Source organism: Pimephales promelas, chromosome 21 (assembly GCF_988280905.1).
Source record: "Pimephales promelas chromosome 21, fPimPro1.hap1.1, whole genome shotgun sequence".
In the NCBI taxonomy this organism is placed as follows: Eukaryota; Metazoa; Chordata; class Actinopteri; order Cypriniformes; family Leuciscidae; genus Pimephales; species Pimephales promelas.
The window spans coordinates 16310377-16337663 of record NC_142789.1 but is presented as its reverse complement, the minus strand read 5'-3'; the positions used below and the strand labels follow the sequence as shown (position 1 = coordinate 16337663).

The following is a 27287-nucleotide window of genomic DNA, read 5'->3' as shown; positions in this document are numbered from 1 at the left end:
AGAATGTTGGCTTGGCTGGCTTGTAGAGCCGAGAGACTGCTGTGTAGAGAGAGAGATAGAGAGAGGGAGGGCTGTCCTCCATGTTTTAATAAGCATTGACATTACCCACTGTTTTAAGCCATGCATCCACAGAGGTAAGAGATTTTTCATTGCTTAAATGCTTTTTACCCTACCTGTTAATGCTAATGGTTGAATTATGTCATGCAGAAATGCTGGATTTTCTGAGAGACAGGGGACAAAAACCTGTCCCAACTCCAAAGAGCTGGATCCTGGCAGGCAGAGGCAACTCAGAAATCACACTCACACTGTGTTTTAGTCTCCAGGATCGCATGACTGACCTGTGCTAACTCTGTGACCAAAATGGCCTCTTCTGGTCTCTTTCCTAGTAATGTTTATCTAGAGCCAGAGAGGAGCACAGTCGTGTCAGGTTGTGTCACAGGCCAGGCCTCTCTCAAAATGGAAGGCCCTGAGGAGCAGACAGTGCAGGCTGTGTGAGAGGAAGCGTACATGCAGAATGGCTGAGTTTTGGCTCAGGTTGCAAGTTAAAGGAACACTTTTCAATGGCTGACATAATGCTGAATGTCCATTTCTCTCAGGATATAGGCCTAATTTGCAAAAGCATACAGCAGATTGATTTTGCTGACAGAAGTATTGGATCTGAAATAGAAGAAGCTCTCTTTTCTATAAATAGATGCGCTATAGATGGTGAATTAGGCGTGTGTGTTTGACTTTCTAAGTTAAATACAGGCTTCTGTCTGTTTACTCGGCTTGTAAAGAGTCAGCACAGGCCAGGCATTTTATCAAAACTTAGTTGTGGTATGAGTTGGCAGCCATTTCAGACAGACTTCCTTTTTCAGCTGCGCAACCACAAAGACTGTTTTTTTGTCTGTGTATGAATATAAGCGTTTTACTTAATGTGGCTTCATTGATATTACGTTTGTATTCAGCACTTTAAATGTTTCTTTTGGATGGCATGTATTTAGTATAGCAAGGGCCTGATCAGAAGGTCATAGCTGAGGACTCTTGACTAGTGGTGTTTTTCCACAACCATAATATCAAACTGAGGTGATTTTAGTTTTGAATCTGCTGTAGCAGTCATTGTCTGCTAGTAAAAACCTGTGCGTTTGACAGCTTGTTTGTTAAAGTGATTAAACCTGATTGGCTGTTGGGTTCACCTGTGTGATTGACAGTGCATATGTGCACTTGTGATTTTCTAAAATATGTTTGAGCTTGTACTTCTAGAAATGTGATTTTATCTTTTGTTGCTGAGATTTTTGGGGGATGGGGTTGTGTTGTGTGTTTTTAAAAAAGGTGCAGATGATTATTACTACAGGAAAGTAAGTAAACAAGTGATTTGAATCATAGCTATCAACAATTTATCATAAGACAAATAATATATTATCACGATCATCAGGAATTATTCATGATTTGTATCACATGACACCCTGAACTAAAGTCTGATATTTAAGAGGCTTGACACGCAGTCATAAAGGGTTTGCAGGAGTCCTCTCTATGACATAATTTCCTGTTTTTATCGTCATCATCATCGTCACTGTTGTTGTTTTTGAAAAAAAAAAATATAAATACAATCTATTTTTTACGTTTTTCAAATGTTAATAAGGAGTGAAGCAGTTTTATTAATATATTTTTTTCTAAAACAACAACAGTGATAAGAATAACATTTTAATTTGTCACTTTAATTTGACTTTTTTCCCCATTATTTTAAGACAGTGCCACCCTGACATGTTTTACTTTATGCCCCCTCAAAAATATCTGAATGATTTTTAATAGAGAAATTAAAACCATGCTCATTATAGGTGTATTCAAGTCATATTTAAGTATATTTATGGGGAAAAACATGCCCAAAACAAAAGATCCAGACAGAAACATGAGCATCATCATGCCATTGATTACAACATTACCGTGCAAACTAAAAAATGTTTTGGCAGGCGGCTGACTGTAAGTCAATCTCCAGCAGCTAAATGGGAGAACATAAGGAGTATTCCCAAGACCTGCAATTTAACACGACTCAGGTTACATTTTCCAGCCTTTTCTTTGTCTCATGGCATTTAAAAGGCCCTTACTGCATTCCTGCGAGTCGCTCATTTGTCAAATCTCCATCCGGCTCTTACTTAACACGACAAGGAGAGAGAATGTGATCAAAATGGTCGCCCTTAGTAGTGACTTCAGGAGGGGGAGGAGGATAAAACCATCTGACATGTTTGTCCGAAACATCTATGTCCCGTGTGCCTTTACACCGGTAGATTTCAGAGTAGAAGATGAGTAATTTCCTGGTAAATGGCAGCAGCAGCCCTCCCTGCATTGCAGCAGTGTATCAGAGCAGAGAGAGGGGAGCTGGGAGAGCCTGTGTGGCACACACAGCGCCAGCCGCCCAATCACGCGCCTCCGTGTGGCTCTCAAACCAATCGGCAGCACAGAGCTGAGGTTAAAGATTGACAATCGCTCTGAGAGCAGCAGGGAGAGCAAGGCCCTTCTGGAAAATTCTGCACCCATCTTTGTCTCATCCCTCACTGCCTTTAAATCTGAAAAAAAAAGCCCATTTAAAAGGCTCAGCCTGAAGAATCTGTGTACTGTGCCTGTAAAGAAAAAGGTATGCTGTTATTATATGTCAGTTTTTAGATGGTGAATCATACAATGCTAGTGGGATTGTGTGTTTTTGGGGGGGAGGAAGCTTGTATTTTAAGTGTATACGTGTTTCTGTGATTGCGTTTTGCCATTTTTAACTCATGTGTTTGGATTTTTGCTTGTGTAAGAGGAACTGGATTCTGCTGTGGGTGGGGAGTGGATGGTGCATGCAGGTTGGACGTGAGGAGGCCAAGATGGCAAGAGCTCATGCTCTACAGATGTTTGCCTTGTGTGTGCTGTCAACACACCCCCTCCCCATCTGCATCTCTGAAGGTTGGGGGTGCAGGACATAGCAAGATATTGCTGCCACATCAGTGCAAACGCAAGAGAACAGACCTTCAGTGACTGTCAATAACAGTGTGATTTTTGTTTTTGATCATCCTGAGGTTTGTTCTTGGAGGATGTGCTCTGTTCCTCTGTAATGGTGGGCGTGTGTGATAATGACCCGGGCATTAGGAGAGAAAATGTACCTTTTTAAAACCTTTCAGGCTGCAAAATGCCTGAAATGGAAAGCGCTGTCGCATGGAAAGTCTCAAGTGTACGTGCTGCATCCAAAATTGAAATTGAGGTTTAGAGTTGGCATCAACCGACACTATATCTGATGAGTTATGGACCGTTGTTCTGATGTGCACATCACATTCAGATGGTGTTTGTGTGTTTATTGGAATTTCTAATAGAAAATTCTCTCTTGGCAGTGAGAGGCAGCCATCTTGGGGCTACCTTTGCCAGCGTTGTTTTTAAACTGTGTTGCCTTTGATTGGAGAAAAGCACATTATTATTATCCAGAATGGAATCTGCTTTGGTTTTTTGTATATGTTTACATAAAATGTGATGCCATGCCACTTGTTATCGAAACCACCAGGAAAGGCCACAGCTGAGTTTTTTTTTTTTTTTTTTTTGCTAGTATCCAATGCTCATTTGTGTATTTGGACTTTCACCTGCCTCATGATGTTTCATTCTTATTCTTAATGTTTAGTTTCTTCAACAATACCTATTATATAACAATACGTTACAGAGACCTGTAAGTTTCACATTTTGGAGTCAGATTAGCTACATTTGCCCTTAGCTAGCGGGCCCTTGGAGTGGAGAATAAGCATATTGTGTTGACTCTGAAGGAGGCCCTGCTGTGAATCTGACGTCAAAGGGCTCTTTCACTGTGAACTTCCTTCTCTTCTGTATTCAAGCTGTGGAAATAAAGCCGGAATTCAGTGAAATACTATACAAAGGCATTTGCTTGCTTGGTGTTTGGTAAAATGGTAAAGTTAGGTTAGATTTTATCATGTTTTTTTTAGCTTCGTAATTGCTGAAGGTGAAAAAAATTATAATTTGTAATGAACAGAAACAAACAATATTAGAAATACAGGTGCCTCTATGACAAAACAGCAGGTATAGTAGGGCTGTCAAACGATTAATCGCCTCCAAAATAAAAGTTTTTGTTTGCATAATAATGTGGGTGCACTGTGTATAATTATTTTGTATATATATAAATGCACACACATGCATGTATATTTAAGAAAAAAATATTATTTATATATAATATATGTATATTTATATATAATATAAATTATATATTTCATTATATATATATATATATATATATTAGGGCTGTGCAAAAGTTAATTGCGATTAATCGCATCCAAAATAAAAGTCTGTGTTTACATAGTATATTTGTGTGTGCTGTATATAATTATTTTGTATATATAAATACACACACATGCATGTATATGTTTCAGAAAATGTGTTATTCCTATATAAAATATTTATATTTGTATAATATAGATTATGTATATATATATATATATATATACAGAATTTAAGCGCAAATAATTCTTAAATATATACATGCATGCATAGGTATTTATATAAACAAAATAATTATATACAGCACACTCAAATATATTATGTAAAACAGACTTTTATTTTGGATGCGATTAATCGCAATTAACTTTTGCACAGCCCTAATATATATATATATATATATTATATTATATATCATTATATATATATATATATATATATATATATATAATTATACACAGTGCACCCACATATATTATGTAAACACAAACCTTTATTTTGGATGCGATTAATCGCGATTAATTGTTTGACAGCCCTAAAGTATAGGTGTAAAAATGGAGATTTAATATCATTAATTTATTTTCATTGTGGCAGTTTGGCTGAAGGAGAAGGGAAGGAGTCAGATGCAATTGAAGGGATGGAAATTGCAACACGATCCAAGGGTGAGAATTGTCCTTGATGTGATTAGTGTGCCTCATTTATTTCCACATTCAAGTGTGAAAACAGTGCAAAAGTGTCAGCTTCCATATTTGTTGATGTGTTTCAGTATGGTTTAGTTTTGTCATTTTTTTACTCTACGTTTACATCAGTAATTTGTCTCATTGCTGTGCAGTCTCTGATCAAGGTCCAGCGGAAAGGACCGTTCCTAAGCGCAAAGTTTCCAGCCCTCCTCACTCCTCAAACGGACACTCTCCTTCCGAATCCTCCTCCAGTCCTGCGAAAAAGAAGAAAAAACCAGGAGCCGTCAATAGCAGTAAAGATCAGGTGCAACTTTCGCTCCCCATACAAGCCCTTGTTCAGTCCTGCATGTCAGTCATTCACTAATTTCATCGTCTGTCTGTTTTATTTATTTATTGTATTTTGGGTGGCTTCTTCGTGGTGATACACTGTTTATGGTATTCATCATTCATTGCCATCATCATGTACTTTTTATGATATTGTCATTAGAGGGCCACTTGTTTTTTCTGCTGTTTTAGCTGAAAATAATTTAAATCTGATTGTCAAAATGTGTTTTAGGACCCCTGTAAACTATCTCTCACAAGTAATAAAATCAGAACAGACTATGTCTAGTATAATATATTAGCAAGACGGGGTGATTTTTGGCCACTTTAAGATCTTTGCTCACTTGGTCAAATAATAGACGTGTCTGTTACAAAATCTACTAACAACCTTGTCAATTAATAATGATATTTTCTGTTTGCAGATATTTAATTAAATAAATATTCATTTTATTTTAGTCATTTTCAAAATCATATCACTCAATAAACAATATCTAGGTCTCTATTTAAAGGGTTAGTTCATCACAAAATGAAAATTATCCCTTAATTTACTCACCTTCAAGTCATGTGTATATGACTTTCATCTTTCAGCCAAACACTATTTCCAGTAATTACACACCCTGATGTTGTTTTAACCCTGTAAGACTTTCGTTAATTTTCGGAACACAAATTAAGATATTTTTGATTAAATCTGAGAGCTGGATCACTACTCCATAGGCTTCTATGGGATCAAAACTTGCCGGTCCCGGAAGTTAGTAAAGACAATGACTTTATTCAACTATTCATTTTCTTCTGTGTGGGCTTCTGAGTGAGTTCATGTAGTGTAATAGCGCAGCGCTTCTGGGTTGTACGTCGGCTCATTTTTGGCCAACCCTGGTCATGTGTGTGATGCGTGTGATGCTGGCCAATAGTGAACCCAGTTCTGACGTATAAATATACATTTTAGATATTTTTAAATGACATAAATTAAAAAATGTATGTGTAAACCTCATACATTTTAACTACTTGAATCTAGCTTGTTAATTTTTTTTAACTTATTGAATGTAAAATTGTTTTGAATTTTGAACAAAGAATATAAATACATTTTGAAAACATAAGTATTTAAATAAATAAAATCAAATAGTAATTATATCTATTAAGTATTTTTACCTTTTTAGCAATAAGTAGCAATTTTCTAATTAAGTTTCTGATGCAGAGTACATTATATTTTACATTTAGATTTAGAAGAGAAATCTTTTTTTTTTTTTTTTTAAAGACTTTTATAAGGATTTATAATTTTAATAATAATATATTTACATATTTATACAAAGGCAAAGCCACATCTAAAGGACATGAATTATTGATGTCCTCAAAATGAATAATTCGGAAGGTCAGTTTAACAAGGCTGTTATAGTGTTAAGAATGTATCAATATATTCATATATTCTTGTGTTCTAGTTTTATTTGTAAACTGTTGGTATATGTTGAATATTAATTTTTTTGACTGATGTGGCCATTGCATCACACTGTTTTTCATTATCTTACACCATGGGCGCTTTGCTCAACAGCAAATGTATGCAAACAGGCTATCCTCATATGTCAAGCCCTGGTATCTGCAATTGATAAACCCTCTTGAATCGCCCGCTACCTAGGTTTTTGCAGGGTATCCAAACATGTGCCATCTTTTGACCGTGACATTCATTTTCACAAACATCCTAAGGTCCTCGTCTTTAGTTTTGAGACAGATAATGAGCTCATCCAAACAAATGCAAGGCAGGTGGCTTTTAATGCAAGCTAAGCAGAAATGTGTACCCAGAAATGTGTACTATGATTCATGTTGATGCAGTTGCAATGAATTATTAGACCTTAGCTTGTTTCTGCCTCTGACAAGGATGCATTTATTTACCTTCATGTGACAGATTGAAATGCCATAAATTCAGTGCCCATTTGTCTACATTTGCTCTCCTTCCATGCCACTCCCTGATTGATAACCTTTGTGCTTGTTGGTTTTGTCTTTGTTACTTTTAATACCCGTGTTTTGAAACCCCGACCCTCTGTTTCTCTCGCCCGCATTCCAGTCAGAACTAAGACATGGTCCCTTTTACTATGTGAAGCAGCCTGCACTCACCACAGACCCTGTTGATGTTGTACCGCAGGACGGGCGGAATGACTTCTACTGCTGGGTGTGCCACCGCGAGGGTCAGGTGCTCTGCTGTGAGCTCTGCCCGCGCGTCTACCACGCTAAGTGCCTCAAACTGGCTGCAGAGCCTGAAGGAGACTGGTTCTGCCCTGAATGTGAGGTACTGGCTCACGTGGCTTCACTTTGTCTGAAACAACAAACCAATCAACAAACCAATTATAATATAACAAGTCACAATTTGTAATTGCCTGGCAATTTTCCACCCCTTTGAAGTAAACATGATTTTGCTACTGTAACTTTTGCTACTGACATTTATACTGTATATAAATGACCTCTTTTTGATTGGCTAGCCTTTTTGCATGTGAAATGTTGCTGAAGCGTAAATGTCATGAGTCATATACCATGACGACGGTTTTTGAATGACCCATTTTTGTAGTGTAGTTTCAATAAAGTTTTAAAAACGTATTCAGAAGAAATAGAATTATTTTTTTTGTGTGTTATAGAAACATCTCTTTAATATTTGCATTTAAAGTCCCCCTGTGGTGAATATCAAGCTTTTAATGTTGCTTATACGTCTACGTGGTGTTTTTAATCTGCTTTGAAGCTACACTGTGTGATTTTTACCCCCCATCTAGCGGTGAAAAGGTATAAGACCATCCAGTGAATATTAGTTTTTGTTCCTCTCAATTCCGAGTTCGTTTTAACTCCTACGGTGGCCAAAGTAGTCCAAGATTAACATGGCTTCCAGTTCGACCTCGTCCATGAGTGTTTACTCAAACAAAGGCGAAGCTTGAATTAACGGGTATGTCCCTCTTTGGCTAATGTACTTTCAAGATGGAGGGGCAACATGGCGACCGACGTTAGCCGTATGTATTTTCAATGGCATATTATACACTCACGAGAATACTTTATTACTTGGACGAAGTAAATATACATAAATGAGCACATATATTTTTGAAAGAACTAAGTGTTTTTAGCTAAGAATAAACTAAGTTACACAATGTAACTTTAAGCTAAAGTTTTTTTTCTTAAATCTGCATTGAAGCAAAGACTCAAAAACACGGTTTGAAATCGCTGGTGTTTCTGATGTCACAAACTACCTTGTAACCAATCATGTTAACGTGTGATCATCAACGAGTGGATATCTGTGTTGGTATCAGTGAGTGGAGGCGGGGCTAATTTGCATACTCATAGAACCCTGTATACCAAATGAGGCAAGGGTGTAGTTACATTCAAGCTATTTTAAGGCATGACAATTTTGGTGATCAAAGGTGAGTTCTAAGGGATAAAATTATTGACTTCGGGGGGACTTTAAAGAACGCTTTAAAGTAAGCAAGAAAGGAAGATGCAATTTTTCTCTATTTTCTTCTCTATTGTAACGTATATCCAAGTGAAATGGCCTCTCAAACACACAAAAAAAATCTTGAGCGGAACTTGAGTTTGTTCATCGGGAATTGATTGGATCATTGGACAGCTGTGTATTGCTGTGTTCTCATGTGAGTGACAGAGAAGAGATGTGCTGGAAGAGGGAGGGGAAGTTATTTTGATTAAAGATTATGACGAGGACGTGTGAATTTTGAAAAATATGTAATGATGAGCACAGATAAATCATTTATTATAACAATCCTGCAATATGCCATAATAAAAAATAAGAATTGTCCATTTTTATTTAATGTTGAGTTTAAGCATGTCTCTCTTTTCTTTACAGAAAATAACAGTTGCAGAGTGCATAGAGACCCAGAGTAAAGCAATGACGATGCTCACATTGGACCAGTTGTCTTTCCTGCTGAAGTTTGCTCTCCAGAAGATGAAGCAGCCAGGTGTAAGTTTCATGACTTTTGATGGTTCTCTTTCAGCCAATGCAACATTTAGTTAACATTAGAGAGTTGTGCCTAGATCTAGTGCAAAAACAAAGCAATGGTGCAAAATGGTAACATTTTCCCACTTTTTTAACATTGTATACTTCCATATGAAATGAGAGTCTCAAATGAAAGTCCCTGACACATAGAACAGGCACAAGACACATTCAGCTCACCTGAAACCATGAACGTCTCAATGGTGCTCTTTAGTGTTGCTTTCATATCACAATTTGGTTTGTTTGGTTGGGTTAAAATGGTTGTTCTACAGAGCAGGCCAACACAAGTGCTAAAGTTTTGGTTTTGAAAACACGTCATAAGCAGCACTCCATACTTTACTGGTGTTAAATTTGATAATTCCCTATTTACATAAACAAAATGGCAACGGTCAGACAGGTAGGATGTGAACAACTTTAATGCCTGTCCATTACATCATTAAGTGATATAATGTTAATATACCATGCCACTTGAACTATCAACATCTCAATGTGCTTTTCACCTTAAAATGTACAGATAACTACCATAGGTGACACAATAGAAAGCCACACAATGAATCAGAGTTCATCATAAATGTCCAATACACTATAGACAGTGAAACGGGTCATACACAAAAAGACAAAACTCCAACAGAATAACACGCATGACTTAAATTTAATGCATTAAATAACAGAAAATGTAACAGAACACCCCAAAGTAGATTACTAATAGCAAAAATAAGAAACCCCAAAAATATTTATGCTAAATATCATATCATGCAGGGACTGCTGTGAATCTCCCTTTACTGTTTTTTTTTATATATGTATATTTGTTTATTTTTTACCTTAAATTATATGGTAATAAATAGTTTTTACTTTCAAAAACCATACATTTTGGTGTATGTTAAAGTAAAATTACTGTGATGTTAGTTAACTAATTAAGAGAATTTAACTGCACCATTTTGCGTGTTATTTATTTATTATTTCAAGTACTGTGTATTACAGTGTACAAAAAACAGTGAAACACCATTAAAGCGCCATCCCAGATCATGGAGCCGTTTTCTTTCAAAGCCGAACTAAGCTCATTTATCTTCTCACCTTCTCCAAGCTTCTTAACTGAGACAAACTTTTAATTGGAAAAACAAATGTCTTGCAGAAACCTAGCTTTATCCCCCACCTTTTTTTGTCCCCTACTTCTCCAATATGTTTGGAGTCTTCATGTTGTATCAGTCATAGTATTACTACCTTGGTCTGCAGTCTAAATGGCGTAGTTGGTGGAGGTGGTAAAGTGAAAGATGATCTGCTTCATTATCATATTTTTGACAAAATGTTTCTTAAAGGGGCAGTTTGTTTACTCACCCTGATGTTTTTCAAAACAGACTTACTTTCTGAAACACAAAATGAGATGTTTATGCTGATCTTCTATCTCTACAGATATCTGTACAGTGAAAGTGAATGGGGACCAGAGGCTGTTAAGCTCCAAAAAAACAACATAGAAGCATCAAGCAAACGTTGTCCGAAGAATTCATGCACTACATCTTAGATCTTTTGAACCATATGATAGCTTTTTGTGAGAAATTGACCACATTTTTTATCTTTAAAAAACAAAAACATATCTGATATCCATGGTCACCATTTACTTTCATGATATAAAGAACAGCTTGGCTATTCTGCTAAATATTTCTTTTTGTGTTCCATGGAAGAAAGAAAGTCATTCAGTTATCAAAACCTATGAAGATGAATCAATTATTTACATTTTTGGGTGAACTATACTTAAATCGTTCTCTTTTTTTTTTTCCCCAAGACGGAGCCATTTCAGAAGCCGGTGTCATTGGAACAGCATCCTGATTATGCAGAGTATATATTTCATCCCATGGATCTCTGCACTTTAGAAAAGGTGAAAGTGAAGCATTTGATCCTGAAAAATCAACATGTATTATAATGTATAATCTCTGGCATGTTATGAAAGGGTTTCATTATTGTGTTCACGTTTTGCTCCTATTCAGAATATCAAAAAGAAAATGTACGGCTCCACTGAGGCTTTCCTTGCTGATGTGAAGTGGATTTTGCACAATTGTATCATTTATAATGGAGGTTGTTTGCTAACAGTTTCACAAGTATTGTCAAATTTCTTTCTGCTGAGGGTTTATGTTAAAACTGTTTCCATCTGTTTCTTTCTTAGGCAACCATAAACTTACAGCGACGGCTAAAGTTATTGTAAAAATCTGCGAGCATGAAGTATGTATTGTAAACGATAAGAATTGTAAGCAAAAATTCTTTGTTCCGTACCAGTTTTTTAAACGCCAATTATCTTTCAGATGAATGAGATTGAAGTCTGTCCAGAGTGCTATCTCTCTGCATGCCAGAAAAGGGACAACTGGTTTTGTGAACCGTGTGTGAGTGTCTTACACTAAACAAAATTAAATTCCTTCTTCACATAGCAACCAGTGTAAGTTACCCATCTGTTCATGAAATGTGTGTGTCCATCAGAGCAACCCCCACCCTCTGGTCTGGGCCAAGCTGAAGGGATTCCCGTTTTGGCCTGCCAAAGCTCTTCGAGACAAAGATGGACAGGTGGATGCACGGTTCTTTGGGCAGCATGACAGGTGATGAACCTTTGAACCACATATTAACCATCCACTATGCAGCAAAATGTCAATTAAAAACTGAAGTTTAATCTTAATCTGAGTTTTAGTCCTAATCAGAAGTGAGCATCAACAGTGTTGCATAATTGCACATTGACAACTCATCCAAATGTTTTTTTTTCTCCATAAAAATTCGTTTTTCCTTAGAAATAGATTTCACTAAGCTTCTTTGTGTACAGTGCACAGATTACTTTCATGTATTTTTGTTGCAATTTTATAGATTAGTTGTTGCAGCCCCACATTTCTCCATAAATCCATCTTAAAATCAAATGAAATGAAAAACTAATACGTTTTGATTGGCTATGCCTATGATTGATATCGTACTGCCTTTCAATTTAGGCGAAGACAGAAATATTACTTGGCATTTCACATAATTTATAGATATGGTTAAAAGTTGGCGGTCGAGCGTAACATCACAGTATTATTTTATTCTAATTTATTTGTTTTAATATACAGGGCCTGGGTTCCTATTAACAACTGCTACCTCATGTCCAAAGAGATTCCATTCTCTGTGAAAAAGACCAAGAGCATCTTCAACAGTGCCATGCAGGAGATGGAAGTGTATGTAGAAAACATCCGCAAAAAATTCGGAGTTTTTAATTACGCCCCATTCCGCACACCTTACACACCAGACAACCAGTTCCAGATGCTCCTGGACCCGGGAAATCCTGGCGCGGGCTCCATCAAACCTGAAAAACTTGAGAAGATCAAGTTCAGCTTTGATGTGACGGCATCTCCTAAGTTGCTCGTGGGCAAGAGCATGGTGTCCAGTGGGAGCGTAGGGGGCGGGACAGGAAGACGAATCTCATTGACGGATATGCCTCGTTCACCGATGAGCACTAACTCCTCTGCCCATACGGGATCTGATGGAGAACAGGAGACTGCAGAGAAAGGTCATGCTAGAGCGGCCCTGCCCCATTATAGCACTGGAGAGGAGTCACTGGATTGCACTGGTATATATAAGTTTAAAACATGCACACTGTTGCTTTGCATATGTATGGTCTACTTGTTATTGAAAAGGGCTTGTGAAGATATACAAGAGATCAGAAGCAACCTGCCAAAAACATGTATTGCTATAGTTTTAGACACTGTCATTAATTGAATTGTGTTATAATAGTATTTAAACATAGGAGTATGTTTTATTAAAGCTCAGATCTACTCTTGCAGCATCGTCTACCCCTCCTAAAGCAGGCAACACCTTAGAAAGCCCTAAACCCTTCCACTCACCAGCTCCCAGCACCCCAGTTAAACAGGAGAAGACCCCCAGCACTGGCAGCATCCTCAACCTCAACCTTGGTAAACCTCCTTCAGTTGATTTATCTCTTTTCTTTAAAAAAAAAAAATAAGCATATGTATTTTATGAATATACATTACCATTCAAAAGTGTAGGGTTTAAATGTTTTTGAAATAAGTTTCTTATGCTCAGGGCTTTTATTTGATAACAGAAATATTGTAAAACAAAATGGATTGTGAAAATATTATTTTGATTAAAGATTATGAATGATGAATGATTCATAATAATAAATACTGATATATATATATATATATATATATATATATATATATATATATATATATATATATATATATATTAGGGCTGTCAAACGATTAATCGCATCCAAAATAAAAGTTTGTGTTTATTTATGTGGGTGCACTGTGTATGATTATTTTATGTTCAGTATATAAATACACACATATGCTTGTATATATTTAAAAAATATTTTCATGTATTTACTGTATATAGATTTATAGATTTATATATAATTTATATTATATATAAATATACATATTTTATATATAAATAATATTTTTTTCTTAAATATACACGCGTGTGTGTGTATTATATATATATATATATACACATACACACACACACACACACACACACAATAATTATACACAGTGGACCCACGTATATTATGTAAACACAAACTTTTATTTTGCATGCGATTAATCGTGATTACTAATATATATATATATATATATATATATATATATATATATATATTAGAATATATATATTAGAATTTTCTTTTTATAAAGAATATATATATATATATATATAAAGAACATTTTTTTTTCACTGAAACACAAAAATACCACACAAAAAATAAGCCTCAAGCACCTGCAGCAGCCCATACTAATAAACTGTTTTCTATTTATTTATTTTTTTCAAATGTGATTTCACTGAATTTTCAGCATCATTACTTTAGTCTTCAGTGTTATTCCAAGGAAAAAAAGATTTACTAAATTAAATTTTGTAAATTAAGATTTAGTAAATTAGCGTGAGAGCGCAATTCCAAAAAAAAGCACCAATGGGAGTGACATGTTCTGCAAACACTACCATCTAAGATCATCGCAAATTAGTGTCTGGTTTAACACTTGCTTATTTTAGGTGGTGAATACCAGTAAATTGACTAGCGCAAACCTTAGTAAATCATCTTGCATGGTTCATTTAAATACTCTCCTCCCATAAATTTTGAGTCTGAAAGAGAAACTCCTACAAATGGATATACAATAAGGTCAGCCGCAAAAATAACTGTGTCCACGCCTTTTCATTGCTAATCTTTCACACCATGTCTTTAGTAAATCCTGACAGTAGTTTTGCCCATAGTAGAAAGTAGAAAGTAGAAAGGCCCATAGACTTTCTAAATCTTCCTAGATCTTATTTACACTAAATATTCTGTACCTCAAGAAAGACTAGTGAATTAAGAAAATTAACTCTTTTATATGCTCATAATAGTCTAATGAGAGCCTTGTGATCTCTTTCAGATCGTAGTAAGGCAGAGATGGACCTGAAAGAGCTGAGTGAAAGTGTCCAGCAACAACAGCAGCAGGGGGCTCAGCCGTCCCTCACCTCTCCAAAGAGACAAATCAGAAGCCGTTTTCAACTCAACCTGGACAAGACCATAGAGAGCTGCAAAGCACAGCTGGGTCAGTTCATAAACACAAAAGCCATTTTTACACTATTAATTGAAGTAAAATTGCAGTGGCACCGGCTTTCAGTGTTTTATTCACATTGGTGGCATTCACACACCATTACCAAAATTACGTTAAACATTTTATTTTGCAAGAAATTTAGAAGAAGAAAAAAAAAACTAGAATGTTTTTTTTTTACTAGAATGGTTTTGATTAACTCAATACACCAGTTTTTCAATAGAAATTTTTGATTTCTCAAGATATTTATAATTAAACTGTTGTCAAAAAAAGATGGCACAAAGATTCTTGGATTGTTTTTTCTTCTTTCATATTCCTGTTTTCACCAGTCAGTTAGTTACACTCTGATCTGGCAGTCATTTATTTTACAATGCCTTTTTATTTGTGAAGAAATTGTTAGTGATTGTGTTATTACTATTCTGAGGGTTAAACATTTGCTCTATCTTACAGGTATAGATGAAATATCTGAGGATGTATATAAAGGGGTAGAACACAGCGATTCAGAGGAATCCGACAAGTCTGACTCAAGCGACAGTGAATACGCCAGCGATGATGAACAAAAATCCAAGAGTGGCCAAGACTGCAAAAACCCAGTTGATGATAAAAATGAGAAAGAGCCACCCAAGAAAAAGTCAAAACCATTGGCTGCTGCTGGTAAGGACAAAGACAGCAGCACAGAGACTGCCGCTACGGCCAGTATAGCAACAAAAGGAGAAACCAGCCAAAAAAGCACCTCCAACCCTACAGCTAAAGACAAACCAGGTATGGACTCAGAGAAAGAACCTCCTGAGAAACAGAAAGCAGCTCAAGTATCTTCAGATACCAGAGAGAAACCCAAGGGCAGCTCTGAAGAGGACGGGCTACCGGCATCTGTGGATGTAGACATGGACTCAGATTCTGAGAGGGAGCTGGTCATTGACTTGGGGGAAGAGCAGGCAGGGAAGGAGAGGAAGAGGAACAGGAAAGATTCAGCCACTGTCACCGCACTCAAAGAGCCCACAGCCCCCAAAACTGAAGGTCAGATTCCCTTTATGAGTCAGTTTCAATAAAGCATAGGACTGCCAACCAGTCCATTTAATACGGAATCGTCTTGTATTTAAGGGCCCGTCCACACTACGTTTTCGTTAAAAAACGGAGAATTAAAACGAATACGATCTCCGTCCACACCAGCGTTTTATCTGCATATTAAAAATGATCTCCTTCCACATTAAAACGACTGAAAACGCGGATCACGTGACCATTCACCAACACTGGGCATGCGCGTGCCGGTGTAAACAGTGATTGACGAATCAGGGAAGGATACGTCATGACTGGAGCCAATCATGGAGCCAAGCATCAGCCTCTGCGTCAGCGTTTCTGAAGTCCTACGTTTTGTCCCGTCTAAACTAAAACGCCCTCCGGAGATTCAAAACGCAAAACGGAGCTGCAGCGTTTCTAAACTTCTCCGTTTTAGGTCTTCGTTTTTCCCGTTTTAGTCTGGACGGGAGGTGCAAACGTAGCAAAAGGTCTCCATTTTTAAACGAAAACTCAGTAGTGTGGACGGGGCCTAGGACATCGAAGTAGCGTTCCATATTAAACCCAATCTCCTGTAGAGGCAGTAGTGTAGTCTATGGCAGAGGTCTTCACCCCTGCTCCTGCATGGGACCCATTGTCCTGAAAAAGTTTATTTCAAACCTGCTTTTTGTATTTTCAAGCGATCCTGATATTTTCAAGCGATCCTGAAAAACTTGTTTTGCGATGGGTGACCACCTAGTTTGAGGGCGCTTTCACACTAGCACTTTTGGTGCGCACCCGGATTCAAAGGACTTCAGAGTTCGGTTCGTTTGGATGATGTGAACGCTTTCTTCCGAACTCGGTTGCGCACCCGCGAACCATACTCGAGTCCGCTTAAAAAGGGTGGTCTGGGGTATGGTTCATGTGAACTCTGGTACGATATGATATGATACGCAATATGAACGATATGATATGAACGCAATCGAACCAAACTGCAGAAGTGAACCAATATTGATAATGTATAATGTGGATGACAGGACAGTCGTCAGTGTGCTCATGCGTGTGTGTATATACACTTACTTTGACGAAAAACGGGATTGACGCACTGCAGGCAAAGAGAGGATTTATGCTTGCCTTTGTCTTCCAGATGTCTTTGGAACGATTTTAGTATACTTTTGCGGAAGACAGACTTAAGCGTGTTTCTGTATCTTTTCTTTGAAAACACAACCAAAAGAAAAACAAATGTGAAGCGAGCATTTCTTTCCATTTTCACACCAAACGTACGGTGGTTCGGATACAAATAATATAATGTGAAAACAGTCCATCAGGGGCAGGGGGAGGGGGGAGAAATCAAACTCTGGTTCGGAACACGCAATCGAACCAAGTGTGAAAGCGCCCTAAAAGAGATCAATGCCCTACCTGAATGTGAGAGACCATACGTATATCAATGTCCATTAGTGGAAGGCTAATAGTCAGCATGAAAGTTGTAATAGTCTGTTCTTCTCTATTGTGACGTATATTGGAGGCAGTGAAATGGCTCGAACAAGAAAAAAAACCCTGCTGAAAATCCAGCATGGCTGTTCTGCAGCATAAGGTGATGCTGGTTGCTGGTTCCAATCATTGGATGTGGGAGGGAGTGCTGGTGAACCACCAAGATCAGCACTATACCAGCCATAACCAGAATAAACCAGCCTGGTCCAGCATGGAATTTGTGCTGGTTTATGCTTGATTTTTCAGCAAGGAATGTAAGGCAGCTCTTGATTTTGTCCAGTGGGAATTGGTTTAGTGACCGTTGCTATGTCCGACAAGCTACGCCGCTCTCATACCACACCATGTTCTTCTCACACAGTGAAAAATGCATTGCGGAGCAGAGAGGACACTGAAAACCTTTGTCCTTCCCTTACGCCAATAAACACGTCATCAAAGAAGAAATGTCACTGCATTTATTTTGATTAAAGATTACGAGGGAACATGATTTTTTATTTTTATTTTTATTTTATTTCGATGTGCATGGATAAATCATTTATAATAAATACTGCTTTAATCTATAGTATTTCTAGGATAATTGTCATTTCTGATTTCATGGTGACTTTAAACTTGGGCCTCATTATTGTTTTTTCATATTAAACACAAAATTAGCCTACTTACCAGTTACCACACACAAAAAAGTCGCAAGCACCTGCAGCAGCCCATACTAATACGTTCTCTGACATTATTCGTACATTGTTGAAACATTTTGGTTCTAATTTTTAAATGTCATTGTTTAAAAAAAAATGTTTTATTGGCAGATGTCTCAAAGACATTCGGGTTTTTCTGACATGAACACATTTGTTTTGCTTCTAAAAAAGATTTCTTTTAGAAGCAAAACAAATGTGTTCTTGTCTGAGATTAATTTTTGCTATCCTTGATATAACTGCAATGACACTGTGTGTACTCCAAGCTTCCCTTTTATACTTATTTTCATAAAGAGCTGATGTTGGCAACCCAATTGAGCAGTAGCCTAATACTATTAACCCAGCTTCTTTAAAGTAAGACAATTCTAGAAACCTCTATTACACCTTACCATTTAATTAGTACCATTTGACAGTTTAAAGCGTCAAGTAGGCCTAATTTTTCTTTTCATAGGCTACTGAATCAGTTGCTTCGTGGTGATCGAGATCATATAACCTGCCGAATACTACTTGTTTTAGCCCGGTAACCCCAATATTATCAGATAGCTTCACTCATAAAATTAATAACAATCTCATCGGTAAGCGAAAACTGTTTTTAATTTTGATTGGTCAATCGCGCCATTTCGTTGTCAGTCAGATATTTTTTAAGCCGATGAAGTCAGCCAGGGACCATAACGCGTCGCGGACACGCGCTTTCGTTTCATACAAACGCGATAGACGCCATATTTTACCTCACAGATTATAATACCGATAGAAGAAAAATTCTCTTACAGAGTTTAAGTTCTAATGTTACTTTAATATCGTTGTAGTGTGCGTCTGGTTGCTAAGCCTATTGTGTTGTTGTAAACTTTTTCGTTGCTGACGTTTATAATAAACAGGTAGCCTTACAATCGTATACGATTGTAAAATAATTAGGCTAAAGCTCAAATTAACATTTCATGTCCATTATATATTTTGTTTAGCGAGTAGCTGTGTAACGTCGTTAATAAGTAATTGATCTATTTGAATCACTGTAACAGGACAAAAACAGAAACTAATGATAAACCAGCAAATGTCTTGTTAAAAAGTTATGTTTTTAGTTGAAGTTTGATTTATTGCTTGACCGTTTTTGTGTTTTATTGGTGTTTTTAGAATCATTGAGAGAGATACTATTATACTTATTTAAATTTTGTTTTTATATTTTCTATTTTCAAGTTTTAGTAATTGTATTGTTTTGGGCATTTTTATTAGTGACTTAGTTGCTTTTAAATATGACTTGATATTTTGAATTTATTATTTTATTTTTATATTTTGTTTCTATTTTCATTTTAGTAATTTTGTTGTGTGTTTTTAGTTATTTTAGGACATCAACATATATTTCTCCCATGAGAAATATTGCATTGGAAACTGATTTTTTTTTTTATTTCAACTAGCCTTATGAAAATGTTTAGTGGTAATGTTTTAGTTTACTATAATAATAACCCTGTCTCATACTCATGTTTTTCTTTGACTGCAGGTAAAGCCACTCCAATTTCAAATGCTCTCACCCAGCCTCAGAACTCAGCAGCCCTTTCCTCCTCCCCAACTATGAAAGACCCATCTCAGTCCCCAATGTCTGTCCCGCTTAACATAATACCCCTCACAGCAGCTCCGACCAGCACTGCTCTGACCTCCTCCACCCTCCCCATCACCACTCCCTCCAACGCCAACAGTTCCTCACCCATCTCCGCCAGCACAGTAAAGAAACAGCGGCCCTTACTTCCCAGAGAGACCGTGCCTGTGGTTCAGCGGGCCGTCGTGTGGAACCCTACCACCAAGTTTCAGACATCCTCTCAAAAGTGGCACATGCAGAAGGTCCATAGGCAACAGCAGGGCCAAGCGCAACCGGCCACACAGGCTCAGGTGTTAACACAGGTACAGCAAAGCCAACAGCCGCAGCAGCAAGCACAGGTCTCCTCATCCTCGTCGGGACAACAGCCTTCATCCAGCACCAGATACCAAACGCGACAGGCTGTGAAAGGTATTCAGTTCAATACGATTAAATAAAGAATTAATATACTATAAATGTCATATATATATATATATATATATATATATATATACACACACACACACATACATATATTATTTTCTTTTAAGTCTCGCTGCTTGGTAAGGATGGATTTATTTTATTCAAAATACAACAAAAACAGTAATTTTGTGAAATATTTTAACAATTTAAAATGACTTTTCTATTTAAGTATATTTTTTGAAATTTTTTTACATCATTACTCCAGTTGTCACATGATCCTTCAGAAATCATTCTAACATGCTGATTTTCTGCTGAAGAAACATTTATTGTTGCTATTATTATTATCATCAATGTTGAAAACATATTTGTACACATTTTATTTTCAAGATTTGATGAATAGAAAGCTCAAAAAGAACATTTTTCTCAAATAGAAAGCTTTTGTAAAATTATACACTAGCCTACCGTTCAAAAGTTTGGGATCAGTGCAAATTTTATTTTTTTGGAAAAGTTGTTAATCATATTATTCAACAAGGATGATCAAAAGTGACAGTAAAGACATTTATAGTGTTGCATAAGCTTTCTATTTCAAATAAATGCTGTCCTTTTGAACTTTCTATTAATCAAAGAATCTTGAAAAGAATTGTACGCAAATATTTTCAACATTGATAATAATAATAATAATAATAAAATGTTTCTGTTTCAAATAAATGCTGTTCATTTAACTCTATTTTGCATGTTTTTACTGTATTTTTGATTTAAAAAATCAGCCTTGGTGAGCATAAGAGACTTCTTTCAAAAACATTTTTTTAAATGATTATTCCACACTTTTTTTGTATTATTCCACACATATGAATATGAAATATGACATTAAACATGTAAAAATCACTCAAGTTACACTGTCCACCAGCAGCTTCTCTCTTGCCTCCCATGAGCCCACTGAGTTTTTAACAGACCCCCAAAGCGTGCCGTGGGTTTGGTGGGGATTAATGAATGCATTCCGATTGGCTACACGAAATGTTAATGCATTATTATGAATGATGTATTTTTTTTTTTTTTGGTGTGTTTAAATCCAGCTGTGCAGCAGAAAGACACCCCACACACCACCTCCACCTCTTCAGTAACCCTGGTGACCAGCACACCGGTATCAGCCACCGTGATGGCAGGAGCCACTGTCAGCTCTTCCTCTTCATCATCATCTTCCACAACTGGAGACTTCCAGATCCCCACCACATCTGCAGATGTAGCAGCAGACATAGCCAAGTACACTAACAAAGTGAGATCGCTAATAGACAAACAACATCATTAGATAAAAATGTAATTATTTATGTGTCTGACTAGTTTTTGATCTATTAATAGATCATGGATGCAATTAAAGGGACGATGACCGAGATATATAATGACCTTTCCAAGAGTACGTCGGGAAACACAATAGCTGAGGTTTGTATTTAAGTAAACCTGGAGAAAAGCAAAGCATTATTGGTGAATTAACAACTTGAGTACATGAATAAAAAAAAACCTTTCTACCCTGTTACAGATTAGACGGTTGCGAATTGAAATCGAAAAACTGCAGTGGCTACATCAACAAGAGTTATCAGAGATGAAACACAATTTAGGTATGTTATTTTCTCATACACTCTTAAAAATAAGATCTTCTACCACCCATGGAACCTTTTCTATTCAACAAAAGGTTGTTTATAGTGGAAAAATTTTATTTAGATTATCTGTTTCCAGTGTTTCCTCTAGGATTTTTCCAAGCTGTGGGGGCAGGCCCATTTCCCCCGGCGGGGGGGGGGGGCACGCCCCCTTGTCTCCCCAAAGGGGGCCACGCCCCCTTGTCGCCCCAAAGTATTATAATCGATCATGCGCATCCCGTGTGCAGAATGATGCACTTGAAGCAACACCAAGTCACAGCACGCAACGCTTCACATTGAAAAGAACATAGCGAAGGGATTAGATCTATAATATGCTTAGTAGGGCTGGACGATTTGGGGAAAATGTCATATTGGCATTACTGAGGTCAATATTGCAATTGTGATATGCGATTCCGATACAATAAAATGCTTTCATGAGTCCAACTTGCTTGGTTCTAAAGTAAAATGCACACACAGCTTAGTGATCATTCTGTGTATTAATGTTTATTTCTCAACTCAAACTAAAAACAACAACTAAATGATTGATAACACCTATAATGATCAATAAACCAACCAAACCATCATTACAGTGAAAGCTATCAACTTTTTAAAAAAAATTATTAGGCTAAAAAATTTTTTAACAACTTTTAAATTAAGTGAACTTCAAACAATCCCCACATAAACCCATAATAAAAACCATATTTACCTGTGCCCTTCCTGTCTTAACAGGTAGGATACAGAAATTGAATAAAGTTATCAAACAGTCTGCGCTGCATGAATTATAAATTATATATAGAATAATCCTTATTAAAGCTACAAAAGTTCTTTAGTCAAGATCAGTGAGTAATTTTCTAATTTCCCTTTGTTCTTTTAACTTTACTGACAGAACGCTTTATTCGCTGCTGGCGCTTTAAGAGAACCCGTTGCCGAGACGCGGATCTCACATGCGCCTCATAGCACAACTCTTTTCGTCCATAAGACTTTTCTTACGTTATGAAGATACTCGACAAAACGACATTTTGGCATAATTGTGTGTGCTATTGTTCGTTCAAGCTCGAAAGAGAACTGTATTCTGGCACGCGTCAGTGCATGCGCATTATGGCTGCGAGTCTCATTTAGGGCATTCACAGGCAGCTTTTCACTTCTTGTCGTGCAAAATGCGAAAAGGCATTTGCACGAATAAGAGCGGGATCGTGTAACACTAGTCAAAGGATGACAAAAATGAAGAGATGCTGCATAGCCCTATTTGTTTATTTCATATAAAATCGCGGCATTTTGCGTTATATAATTGCATAGGTTTGAGATCGCTATTACGATTGCGATTTGATTAATCGTGCAGCACTAATGCTTAGTGTATTCTATATGCAACAGTTTTTTGAGCCTTTTCTTTTAACAGTTTTAAATTTCAGTGCGCATGAAGAACAATAGCACTCTCTCGACTCTATGCTGTAATCTCACATACACCCGGGAGAAGGGAATGTGAAAGGGCAATAAACTCCACTCCAGCAAGATAAAGTCATTTTATGAAAACCATCTACTTTATTCTTTATCTACAAATAAAGTATAATAATGGGAATATTGACCTTGAAGAGAGTGTCGTCGTGTCGCAAACGAACGCGACGTGCTGTGTGAATTCTGAATGAAGAATGAGGCGAGATGACTTTCCGTTAACTTTAACTTAGCGACTAAAATTACACATTATACAATGACTTTAGAAGTCTTGGAATATAGGGTGAAAACTTGATTGTGCTTTACAAAGTTTGTTATGCCTTTAGTGGGGCTTAACAAAATAACATAATACTATGCAGAATATCGGACGTCACTGAGAAGCTGCAGCCGTGGCGGGAGGATTTTAAGTGTGGCGGCCCGCCACGGGAGAATGAATGTAGAGGAAACACTGGTTTCTTTTAATAACTTTGAGGAAACAAAAACATTTCTACGAAAACCAGTTTAGATCATTTATTTAAAAAAGAGACATAATAGTTGTATCAGCAATGATACAATTCTGACCTATACTGCTAAGCTGATAATTAATTTTATGTCACCGTCCTAAACCTGTAAATGGCTGATATTAAAATTCTCTGAGCCTAGAGTATGACAAATAGATATTCATTTTCTGATTTGCATTTTGCTTATATATGCATTCACATCATTTTCAATGTCTTCCTAGCTATAAATTGAAAATGTTGTAATATTGAAATGATACTAATGTACTCAGAGCTAACCATGGCAGAGATGAGGCAGAGTCTTGAGCAGGAGCGAGAGCGAATCGTGACGGAGGTCAAGAAGCAGATGGAGGTTGAGAAACAGCAGGCTGTGGATGAAACAAAAAAGAAGCAGTGGTGTGCGAACTGCAGAAAGGAAGCCATTTTCTACTGTTGCTGGAACACCAGCTACTGCGACTATCCCTGCCAACAAGCACACTGGCCTGAGCACATGAAGTCATGCACACAGTCTGGTAAGACATGAGGCTCAGAACTCCAACAGAACTTTCACTGATACTTTGAATATACAACACGTGTTGCATGGAAACATGATCAGTGTCACATGATCCTTCAGAAATATTTATTATCAATGTTGAAAACAGATGTGCTGCTCAGTATTTTTGTGAAATAATAGCATTTTGAAATAGAAATGTATTGTGGCAATGTTTTTACTGTTACTTTTGATGAATTGAGTGTGCGTGTACATGACTTGCATTATTAATAAGTATATGAAATTACTTTGTGAATTCCAGCAACATCATCACAGCAAGAACAAGAGTCAGAAGGCAGCACAGATGTTACTCCCAAAGCTCCTGGGCAGCCGAACAATGGACCCAGCTCACCAAGGGAGACTGTATCTGCTACACCTGCAGACAAAGACAGTGAAGCAGATAAAGCTAAGGACAATGTCACTATCACTATGTCCTAGCTCACATGTAAAAAACACAACAAAAAAAAACTTACACTACAACAGCACTTATGTTTGTACAGCTGTATATAGATGTTGTCAAATTCTTCACTACAAAAACTCACGTTTCAACTAACGTTTGTCTTGCCTGATTGTGCTTATGTGTTTTTTTTTTTTTTCTTCGTTTTTTTTTTCTTTTCTGTTATGACTGTCTGAATGTTCCAAAACTAAGACGCAAAGACCATCCAAACATTTTCTGCTGTAGGATTGAGAGGTTTGTCCTATTGCACTGTTGAGTTTGATTGTAACAGAATGACCAGTTTATTTCTTTTTCTTTCAAATCTTGTGGGTGGGGTCTGATAACTTTTGAGTTCATATTTTTAATGTTGCCAAAATTATATTTATTATAATTCAGAACACCTGATTTGAAGGTATAATCTAAAAGAATGAGTAAAATCATTCACTTTAAAAATGGTTACAGCGACATGCTTTTTTTTTTTAAATTTCCAAGTCCAAAAAATGGTACAAAATTGTGGTGAGTTTTATTTTTTGTATTTTTAAGAAAAGTCTGTGCTGTATTTATTGGAATATCTTATTTATGCTAATTTATCAAAAGAACATTTGGTTATATAAAACCTAAGAGACTACATTATATATTGTCCATACATTGCTAAGACGAGTTTGAACACTGTTTCACAAATTTTACTGCTTTATCTTGTTCAATTTTGTGCGTCCATGGAAAGGAGACGATTGAAACATGTTGTGAAATTGTATTATCACTAGATAAGAGTGAGCATTATACATGAGACATCTGTTCATTTGGTTACCTGTAACATATCTTAAACGCCTTCATTTTTTTTGTTTAGTCTGTTCACCTGATCCTGTTTGTTATTTTGTATCTGTAGGATCTCATTTGCTCTCTTTTTATTTATGTTAACCTTTAACAGTTGAAACGTACATTTACGTTTACAGTTGCAAGGTAGTGCTAGTCCAGTGATGAATGACAGATTTTGTCATGCCTATATTGTTGGTGTCAAATAATTACTTGCCTTTAAGATGCATTTGCCTTTAAGATACTTTAAGACAAGTAATTTATGCTTCCCTCTTGATCTTTCAAAAATACCTGATTACTTTGTATTTAAACATTTAATTGGTTTTATTTAAGTTTTAATATCCTTTTTTTTAACTGGACTGTAACTTCACAACAACACAGATGATTAAGAAAGTTTAAAGTACTTTTTTTTTGTTTATTGTAATTTTGCATATAGCAATCATTTTGATGCTGTATTCTCAACGTTTTAAGAAAAAAAACTTATGAACCCATAAGATACTGTATCTATGAACCACAAACATTCCTCTGTTATGCTATTAATAGTGCATAAATATGTTATTCCAAAACATGTACAGAAAAGGAGAGCGTTCAAGAAGAACAGATAGATGTTTACATATTGTATATAAATAAAGATCTGGTGGTCTAAATTGTAATTAATAGTTTTTGTATGGTGCAAGTGAATAAAAGAGAACACTTATGTAAATGTTTCACATTGGAGTCATATTTTAATGAGTGATTGACAGTAACAATAGAAAAAAGTGGACTTCACACACACCTATACACCTTATTTGGACCATCAAATGTGTTTTTATATTACAGTATTACAGAAAATGTGTGTAAAGTTGTATGCTTGATGTATGTCTGAGTTACATATAAGTGATTACTAAAACAAGTGTTTTGTTTTTGCCGCAGTATGTATGTGGTGGCTTGTGCATAATATTTTGTGGATATCTGTGTTATTATTGCTGTCAAATCTTGTATCAATCTGAAGACTTGCTGGGTCTAAAGGACGGTAATAAGGCAAGTCCGAATCTAATGTTTAATGTAATGTGGGGTGAACTTTATTCATTTATTAATCGAAACAAATGTAAAAGGAAACAAAATAAACAAAATAGCAGACTCCAGGAACACATAAATGGACCAGAACTGAGAACGCCAACAGATTCTGTAGACTTATATTAATATATACACAACATAACAACGGACAGGTGTAAACAAAGAATCATTTTTGGCGCTTTTCCACTGCACGGTTCGGTTCGGTACGGCATGCTTTGGCGATTTTCCACTGCATAGTACGGAACGGCTAGGCTCAGTATGGCTCACGTGTGGCACTTTTCCACTCCATGGTACAGTACGGTAAGGCTCGCTTTAAATGGTACCTGGTCTGTTGAGGTTCCAAGCGTACTGTACCGGTACTAAAATGTGATGTGAAACACTGCAGATCACTGATTGGTCAGACAGAATCATCACTACCAGCGTCATTATATTTGCGACCAATAGACATCGACAAGAGAAACCAAACCTGCTAGATTTAAATAGCCAGTAACAGCCACCACTGTTATCGAACAGTCTTTAATCCCACCCACTTTAAAGCGGTACTAATTGCAGTGGAAAAGCAACCGAGCTAAAGCAAACCGAGCCCTGCCGTGCCGTTGTACCACTCAGTGGAAAAGCGAAGCGAGCCAAACTGTGCCGAGCCGAACCGTACTGAGTCGTACCGAGCAGTACCAGCAGTGGAAAAGCGCCATTTGGAAACTAATGTGGGTAACTAGAAACAAACGCAAACAAAGACTAAACACAGGAAGTGAGATACTGGAACTATGGGTACAAGGAATCCTGGAAAAAAGACAGGAATCATTACCAAGCAGATTCAAGACTCTCCAAAAAAGGAAACAAGAGTCTAGGAGGGTGATGGAGCAGAGGCAGAACAGAGGAGGGATGGATGACCAGGCTCATGGAGTGGTAAAGGGCCTGGAGAGAGAGACAGACTAGATGGAGCTGAAGACCACCAAGGCAGAGCTGGAG

General features: G+C 36.8%; 1 protein-coding gene across 5 annotated transcripts; it reads left to right on the top strand.

Annotated features, from left to right (window-relative positions):
• On the top strand, positions 1-25972 carry zmynd8 (zinc finger, MYND-type containing 8). Of its 5 annotated transcripts, none has more exons than XM_039673625.2 (21): positions 34-134; positions 208-282; positions 4819-4886; positions 5057-5208; positions 7357-7500; positions 9049-9162; positions 10976-11068; positions 11178-11265; positions 11354-11409; positions 11490-11567; positions 11662-11777; positions 12273-12769; positions 12984-13112; positions 14589-14750; positions 15204-15770; positions 19413-19916; positions 20981-21180; positions 21264-21344; positions 21442-21520; positions 23757-23996; positions 24276-25972. In XM_039673625.2, the coding sequence occupies exons 1-21, from the start codon at positions 121-123 to the stop codon at positions 24449-24451; spliced, it is 3633 nt and encodes a 1210-aa protein (XP_039529559.1). In that variant the 5' UTR covers positions 34-120; the 3' UTR covers positions 24452-25972. The 5 variants fall into 5 exon arrangements, with proteins under 5 accessions (XP_039529558.1, XP_039529559.1, XP_039529556.1 ...); XM_039673622.2 differs by having other exon boundaries at positions 7279-7500; XM_039673624.2 differs by lacking the exon at positions 208-282 and having other exon boundaries at positions 1-134; positions 7279-7500.
• Positions 25973-27287: the final 1315 nt, after the last annotated feature.